Source organism: Coloeus monedula, assembly GCF_965178545.1.
Source record: "Coloeus monedula genome assembly, chromosome: 5".
Classification (NCBI taxonomy): Eukaryota; Metazoa; Chordata; class Aves; order Passeriformes; family Corvidae; genus Coloeus; species Coloeus monedula.
Window position 1 is genome coordinate 67,422,930 of NC_138785.1, and position 8,914 is coordinate 67,431,843.

Consider the following 8,914-nt stretch of genomic DNA (forward strand, 5'->3'; position numbering starts at 1 on the left):
TAAGGCACTTCCTGATAGCGTGGTTCCTTGGGTGAAAAGGAAATGAGGGGGGAAAAAAACCAAACCAACATGCTGCCATGTGTCAGCATGACACTGGCAGGTAGTTCAGTAGCTCAGAGTACAACCCCTGGGTGTACTGGTACGAACACCAGTGCTGGGGTCCTGGGGCTGTGATGTTCCCAGGCAAGAGCCTTCGGCACACACGGCAGCCTGTGGAGCTGTGCCTGCTCCCAGAGAGCGATCCTGGGCTGCGTCCTTTCCTCACCCGAAAACTTGGAACCCTTCTCACTTGAGTCATTAATTCTTTTAACCCCTCACAACCTGCAGAAATGGCACAGCCCCAAAATCTCACAGATGCTAAACGTGTAAGCACATGGCAATTGTTTTGCATACAGTTCTGCGTGATAAAGACATCTACTTCCAAGTTTTAATATAACCTTTTTATTTAACCAACTCGTTATCTTGCCTTGCTCTCTGGATTTCAGACAGCAAAGCCAGCACATCTGAACTACCTCCACCTCTGCAATCAATACTGCCCCTTTTTTAGATGAATACATCAAACTGAAGCAGTTACTGGATAAATGTTTTCTTACTTAACTGTGCTGCTATTCTTCAAAAATAGCTTTGCTACATTGAATAACCTGTCACTGCACAAAAAAAAAAAAATTGATTTAACTACCTCCTGGTTAGTTCCTATGCACCTGAATGCAACACCCCTGATAGCCTATCAGAATAATAGGGCAGGTTTACATCTGATTACCTTTCACATTTTAACTACTAAGTTTACTAAAGGTTTTACTCAGCCCATATCTCACAGTTCTTGTTTGCTTTTGATACTACAGAAACTTCCTGGTCATTCAAGCGAAGGAGCAGATACTTTAGGGGTAAGCACACCAGGAATACAGCATTCACTGCAGGAATAAAAGCCCTTCTTCACACATACAGAGCTTTAAATCATATCTGTGGCACTTGGCAACCCAAGCTGTGAGTGTATAAGAAAGGGGACACTGGGGAAGTCAGCTTTACTTCAGAGAAAAAGTATTTTTTTAACAAGATCACCAGACAAACAGCCAAAAGAGGGGAAACCACTAAACTGATAAGCTATGTAGGAGGTCAACGAAAAAAATTCAGGGTGTAACAAGGTATTTTAAGGTGCTTTTGGCATTGTATGCACCTTCAGACATGGTTTTAGCCCAGCGTTTGCACAGAGGTGCTTTCAGATTTACTCTTCCTGCAGTCTGGGCTGCCTGCTGCCACAACATGAGTGGCTGTGCTGAACCAGAGTCCCATTTGCTGAAAAAAACCCCAGTGTAAGGCAAACTTCTACCAGTCACCATCCTCTCTGGCATACAGTCTGGTACATGTAGAATCAAGTTTATCACTGATCACTTTTAAAAGAGATGAAATGGCAAACACTGAAACAGCTACATCAAACCACTCTATTGAATGGCTTGGAGTCAGCAGGCAATTTCAAGGTTGGAGTGTTTTTTTAAGGGTCAGAAAAAAATGAAGAAACAGGTATTCAGAGTCAGACAAACTCCCAGGACATATGAAAAGTTATGAGCATGCAGTACATGAGAGAGAAGACAGAAATCTATTCTAACAGGGAAACAGAATAAAAATAGCCAGATTCGTTGTTTATCTGTACATCAGGTTGAACCAAGTTGGGAAAAACTGGGGAGGGAATTTTAACTCTATTTTCAGTAGAAACATCTGAATTTGTTATACTCCTGATGAGTCTACCTTATATATAGCAAAAATTGCCAAAATCTGAACTATGACAACACAGCCACTTGTCCATGAAGCCTGATGGCTCATACTCAAGCTCCTGCACTGTATCCCACACACTTCAATGACCAGCCAGAAAAAGCCACCAGCAGGCCATGCCCTAACCTTAGCTAAAATTAAGGTTCAGCAAATGCCTTCAGCCACAGCACTGCATGCCAGTGACAGATCGCTGTCAGAAACACCTTGATCCAACACTTTTATAAACTGAAAATGTTATTAATTGCTCAGAAACCAGGCTGATTCCCTGTCTTTTAGGATCTCTAAGTGAATAGCAGATGTACAGAGTAAGTATTCAGAAAGGACAGCTTTTTAAGCATGTAGGTGGATGTCAAAGTTCGCTGTTATTGACCATATTTTAAAAGGAAAAAATTTTGGTTCTCAGCCTATAGAAGGGGGAGGTTGGAACCCTCCTTCAGCTTTATGAAAAATTTCAGCTTTGTCCAGGCAGCAGACTGTGTCCCACTGGATGGAAATGGTCTAGATACAGTGGGAATGCCATAATCAAGAGTTCTTTAGTGTTCACCTAATTTCAAAACCCATGTTCAGTCAGGCTTCAGGACAGGTACACTTTCCCAAACAGCACGTGAGGCCTTTTTTTGGAGGGAGTTGTAAAAGTTAACATGCCAGTCAGAGTGGCTTACTTTAACTGCATGATTTAATTAGCAGATCAACACGTTGCTACACAATTTTCAGATTTACTTTCATCACATTCCCTACTCAGCAGTTACTAATAAAGTCTTAATTAAAAGAAAAAAATCCTCAGATTTAATTGGAGTGACCCTTGTCAGTATGCGTAGAAGACTTCCTTCATGTTATACAGCTACTATTGAATACATTGAGTCCATCTCTGCCACAGAACAGACTTTCTAGTTCACTATTTGGTAGGTAAGAAACAGATTTTTTTTTTTTAAAGAAGCCATATTTCATCATCACTTACTTGTGTCCTCTTATTCTACTGCATATAGTAAAATATGCTAGTCTCAGCATTAAAGACTTAATTAGCTCTTTAGCTGCTGCTGTTCATGAGAACAAATGGATCAATTTTTGATGTCAGAACTATCAATCATTGCTGCCCACTGTATCTAAAACATTTCTGGTGTAGCAGCACCATCAATATATGAGACTCTTTGCAGAGGGTTTGAACGCATAAACCCCAAGGCCAGCTCCAGGAACAGCCAGTGCCATTTGGCACTTGCTTCAATACCCCTATAATTTCAGGATGAACTTTGAAACGCTCAGATACACAAAGCAAAGTGACACAGATCTGCGTAGCCTACACCTTGGACCGCTCGCTGAGCTCACGCTGGAAGGCTACAAGAGCCCAGTTTCCATCAGCTGCACAAAAAACACCTCAGCCAGCACATCACCACTTCTTTCCAAGCAAAAAAGTCACGGGAATTAGTACATGCCTCCCATTAAACTTAAGCAAAATCCCAAAACGGCACTTGTTCTGTTCTTCTGGCTAAAAAACTGCCTGTGCAGTATTAACTCTGGGTGACAATTTCATTCCTTGCACAAGCAAACTTTGGTTCCTGCTCCTGACAGACTGGGAGAGCTCTCCCCTCCCCTTCCCGCACAAACCTGATCAAACATTAGCAGCTCTCTATACAACTCTTTCAATGCACTCAGACAGCCTCAGTAGCTAACTAGTGCAACACAAATCCTCAAGAGCCCAGAAATTGCCTTTTTCACATATACCATATGCAAACACACACACAAGCCAGCTACAGGAGACAGGACAGTTATCAGAAGTTTTTAAAAGTGAAATGCTGATGTTTCAGTTGGGCTGCTCTCTAAGAAAACAGCCAGCGTTACTTGACATTCACAAATCGTACGAAGTAATATCTTTATCTGAATACTAATGCAAATTGGACGGGCTTTTTTATATTGATGTCTATTCTGTGGCTGCTGAATAGAGTGACCGCATGCTCAAGGCTGCAAAGGAGTTCACTGACCTCCCTAATCATCTCTGTCATAGCCCCTGAATGACATACACATTCAATCCTGCCTCGCCTCTCTACTTTCATTCATAAAAAAAAAAAAAAAAAAAAAAAGAGGGAGGGGGGAAATTTGACATTGTTCTTCCTGCAGCAGCCCCGAGAACTGGAGAGAAGAGAAACTCAGCCCAGATGAGGCCCCTGGTGTTTTTAGTTTAGCTTCTATTCAGCAACAGCCCCGCCATCTGCCTCCTTCCTGCCAACAGCCGAACACCTCCCTGCGGAGATGTTAAAACCTGCACCCCCTCCACCTCCGCTAATAGCCAGTATTCATATTAGCAAACATACACATACCTCGAGAATGCCTCCCTTCAATGTGTGTTTTATGTAGCTGAGTATAGGCACAAAGCAGTAGCTGTTATAGCCTTCACAGCCCCGTGTGGAGAATTAGATCACTGGGGAAAAATCCTTCCAAGCCCCTTTATGGAAAATAAGGCCTTAGACTGTAAATGCAAAGCCCAGCGAACAACAACCCTCAGTAATGAGCCAATACCCCATGGCCCATTTGACTAGGAGAAAGAATTTGCTTTTTACCATTCAATTCAAAAAGACTGAAAAAGTAAAATGTGTTTTTACTTGGCTCTGAAGGTTTATATTCTTTACAGTTTCTTTTGCACAACCTTTTCCCCCCCAGGTCGGACAGGCAGCGGGTGCCCTCACGGCCACAGAGCCGCTGGCTTTGGCACAGAGCTGGGGAAGCAGCACCGGCTTCATGCTTCCCCACGCACGTGGATGATGGTGGGACGGCCACTGGCACTGAAAAGCTCTCTCCCCCCTCACAGTTCCCGTCCCCAAGAGCTTTCAACAGCTCACAGTGATGGGGCAACTCCTGGAGACATCACTAGGTGTTGGGGTTGACGGGAATCCTCCTGGTTGAGGGAGGAATCCCACTTCCAGGGAGGGCAGTGGGGGTTGACAGAGACACCTTTGCTTTGGAGAAGGCTGACCGAAAGGTAAGAGAGCCTGTCCTGAAGATTTCCACGGAACTCCCTGGAAACCCCAACCCATCTCTCACTTCACAGTCACTGGAGGGACGTTTCCCTCCGTGTGACCTCCAAGTAAGCCACTTGCTACGATTCCAACAGCGTCCCAAAGCCTTAACTTGCAAAAGTACCTTAGAGCACGGGAAGGGTTTAGCACCACTTCAACACATCATCAACCCCAGCTATGGGCTGAAGGTGAGGGTGGAAGCCCAGGGACCATTGAGGCGGCCACCGGGGTTGTTCCTCACCCTCAGGAGATCAACTGCCTGAAGTGACAGCACCAATATGCACTTCAGGCTAAGCCAGAGAGAACTGGGGACACTTCGCTTCTGTCACTCTCTCTCACCCCTGTGGCCAGCACAGGCTGCCCGCTGCCTTCCGCACACCGACCTCATCTGCTCTGACCAAGTCCCTGCGATGTTGCCCCATAAATCAATTCTTTTGGCTGTGAAAAATGAGCCAAACGAGTTACACTAAGAATCTGGTGTTTTATTAGGACTTTCTTGAAAACAAACCCAACCCCTGGTGTGATTTATAGCTTTAACCAAAAGGGGTATGAAAGTAATGCCCCCACCCCCCAACCTCCACGAAGTCCATTTATTCCCCTGTCACTTTTTTGGCAAACAGGCTTCAAACCCTTTCCTGAACAATGGAAACTTTCTGCCGGGTACATGCAAACCCGAGGACAGGGGGCTGCGAGGGGGCTCCCTTCCATTAAAAAGCTTTGAAAAATAAACAGGGACTCAGGTAGCAGCTGAGGCGGATCAGAAAGACACGATGTTTCAAACCCGCCGTATATTACTTGGAAAGACGAAGAAAAAAAGCAAAGCCCAGCTTTTGTCCGACGTGTTAACTTTTTTTCACTTGCAACTGCAGTGCTGCCACTCCAGGGCAGATCGTCACCGGCTCTCCCAAAACCCTTCTAGGCACAGCCGCTTATTCAGCTGCAACCCAGCGTGTACCTACCCGGAGCTGTCGCAACTCCACTTCTGCTCCCAAGATGCGGATATGAGCGACCTTTGCTTACTTTTTCCCACCCGAACGCACGCAGTCAGAGCATTTCCGATGTGCGCCGAAGATGCGCCGCTACACGCGCACGGAAGCATCTTTCCTTCCCAACTGCTGTTACCCACAGGGCGCTCCATGCACTGCCGTGCTGGGAGAGAGCTCCTAGCACACAGGGATCCTCTTAAAAGCACTTTGTCCCTCCTGGGCACCTCTGAGACTACCCCAAGCCACGGCGAGGTGGAACCGCCGCGGCCCCGCGTTCGTAACTCCCGCTCCACAGCCGCCTCTGGCGGTCTCCATCCATCCGCTCGCTCAGGGACGGGGACTCGCACCGCAGAACCCGGCCGGGCCGGAGCCGTCCCCGCAGAGCACGTGTGTGCGCGGTCGCGCAGCGCTTACCTGCCGGCTGCCCGCCGCTCCTCGCCGCCGCCGCTGCCTTGCCGCCGCCTCGCCGCGCCGCCGGCATCCCGCCGACGGCCGCCGCCAGGCACAGGCACCAGACGGAGCCCCAGGCCGCCCGCATGCCTCCGGAGCGGCGCCGGGGCAGCGCGGCCGCCGCCGCACCGCCCGCCTCAGACATCCCCTGGCCGCCGCATGCTGCCGCCGCTCACCGCTCCGCTCCGCCGCCGCGCTGCCGAGAGAGGAAGAGAGGCGCTCAGCGCGGGGAGGAGGACGAGAAAACCCCCCGCCCCTGGTGCCCACACGGAGGGGGAACAGGAAAAATAATAGTAAAAAGGCGGAAAAAAGTAGTGGGAGCAGTAAAAAAGTGCAGGGGGCCGCGCGAAGCCGTGCGCCGAGCGGCGGCGGGGCGCCTACCTGCGCAAGCCCCGCGGCCGGCCGCGCACCGCGCATCGAGGGAGGGAGGCAGGGAGCGAGCGCCCGCAGGAGCCGCCGCTGCCACCCGCCCGCCGCCGCGGCGCTCCTGCGTCTGCTCGGCGCTCAGCGGGCGCGGAGTGGGGCGGCCGCGATGTCCCCGCCCGCCGGGCCGGACCGCCCGCCCCGCCCCGCCCCGCCGCCGCCACCGCCGCGGGGGGCCGCGCCCGCCCCGCGCCGCTCCGCGCCCGGCCCCGGGGCTGCGCGGGGGGGCGGCCGGTGCCGCGCGGGGCTGCGCCCGCCAAGCCCTCGGGGTGGAGCGGCACCCGCTTCCCACAGACGTGAGATTAAAGTTGGCGCGGTGCTCCCATGGTGGATCCTGAGCGGCACCGTGCGCCGCGGCGCTCACCCGCGTGTCCCCTTCTCCCGGCCCTGGAACAGCGTGTTTTCTGGAGAGAGGCGGCGGGAAGGGGCGGAAGGGGGATCCGTGGGTTGGGGACAGCTCTGTACGTGCAGCACTTCGGCTCAGCCTGGGACTTGAGCAGCAAATGGCCCACGCACCCGTTCCCCCTTGCATGGCTGCCATTCTGTACCCCAAAGTGCAGCCACCCGCTTCGAGCACCCTGACTTCACTCCCCGCACCCATAATCGCTGTGGTACATTGATGGGAATAATCACAGACTCCACGAGACTCTCTGTGTTTGCTGCTGCCAACTGGACTAGCTGTTTTAATAAAGTCTGGCTAAATGGATCTAGTCGCATTTACAGTTATGATTACAGTGATCTAGTCACTATCATAGTTGTGGTTTGGGCTGTTGTGGTCATCTCAGAGACCCCTGACACGGCCGAGTTGCTGAAGTGACATGCATCAGTTACTGCTGACAGCGAGCTGAGCTGCCTCATACAGAGAAGTCACAGCTCTGCTTTAATCCCACTTGACATAGCAGCTCATTCGCTGAAAATAGACACAAATACTATCAGAGCTGAAAATGCTCTGCAGAAGGGGCCCAAAAATCCCAACCTGCATAAGAGTCAAGGGGAGGTTTTTTGCGTCAGAGGAAAAGCCGGGCAGTGCGGAGGTTTGGCTTGCAGCGGGGGCAAAGAGCGGGGATCGCTCCTGGCCGCCGTGGACGGCTCGGAGTTCGCGCTGCTGTCGCTGCAGCCGGGATCTGTCTTGACACCTTTATCAGGCACAGAGACTCTGACATCTCAATACTGTGGCATTGTGTGGGGAAGCATTGAGACAGGGCTGCGGCGAGGAAATCCTACATGTCAGCAGAGACCCTCGCCAGTGACACCGTCGGTTTAAATGAAAACAATGGGGGGAAAAGCAGACATATAAATAAAATGTGCTTATTTCTCCGTCACAGAGAAAGCTTGGCAGCAAGTCAAGCTGCACGATGTTTGCTCTCGTAACTGCTGTGCTGGAGGTGCCAGAAAATCACTAAAAATTAAAACAACAACAGCAGCATAATTATAACACTGCACAAGGAGTTTTGGCGTCATTATTTTGAAGACAAAATTGCGAAAGCAGGGCCAAATTCTGCTCTCAAGTAAAGACACCAGGGTAAGGTCATTGCTGTAATATTATTGTTTCTACTGCTACTAAGTGTTGGTATTGTTACTATTATGACCCCCATTTTTGAAGAGGAGAACAGCAAAGGAGGACTGGAGCTTTCCTAAGCCTGTGGATAAAATAAAAACATCCATGAGAATTCTGTGTAGTTTTTCACACTGTGGCTGAGTTTTAAAAGTGCCACAGTCATTGTTCTTTTGTGTCAGGTGAAGGCAAACACTCTCATGCTGCTCCTGGAGGAACAGGATGGAAACGGCTGATCCAAACCCGGTGAGTTTTAAGGTTGCTGGTAGATGTAAAGGTCTGCACCTTGGATCAAGTCAGCTCAGCCCTTTAATGGTTTTGAACTGGTTTTCATTTGGAAAAAAACCAAAAGCTTATAACATTTGGAAGCCCTTTACAACAGGAAATCAAATGGGTATTGAGATAGTTCTATATGAAGGACTTCAAGGTTTGCAGTTTTCCCTAGAGCAGGATATTTTTAGGTTTCCCACTTATTAACCATACAGAATACTCACATGGGGTTGAGGAGCACAGACCCGATTAAGTACAGATTTTTTGATGCTGCTTTGTCACTGTGGTGACCACCGTAAGAGAGCCCGGGATGTAGTGGTGTGCAGCAAAAACTGCAGCTCTGGACTGTGTCTCAGCCACTTTCTTACTATAAAAAAAAAAAAAAAAAAAAAAAAAAAAAAAAAAAAAAAAAAAAAAATCCATGTACATAGACTAGTAAAGCCTGCACAACACAG

The 8,914-nt window shown here is 49.2% G+C and overlaps 1 protein-coding gene across 1 annotated transcript in view; it reads right to left on the reverse strand.

Annotated features, from left to right (window-relative positions):
- Window positions 1-6,356, reverse strand: part of FGFR3 (fibroblast growth factor receptor 3) — a gene marked incomplete at both ends in the record, with an annotated part of 52,233 nt that extends 45,877 nt beyond the window's left edge. Inside the window, one exon of the mRNA XM_082281587.1 lies at window positions 6,176-6,356. Coding sequence (XP_082137713.1) covers window positions 6,176-6,356 — 181 coding nt within the window. The remainder of the gene's footprint in view (window positions 1-6,175) is intronic.
- Between the last annotated feature and the right edge of the window lie 2,558 nt (window positions 6,357-8,914).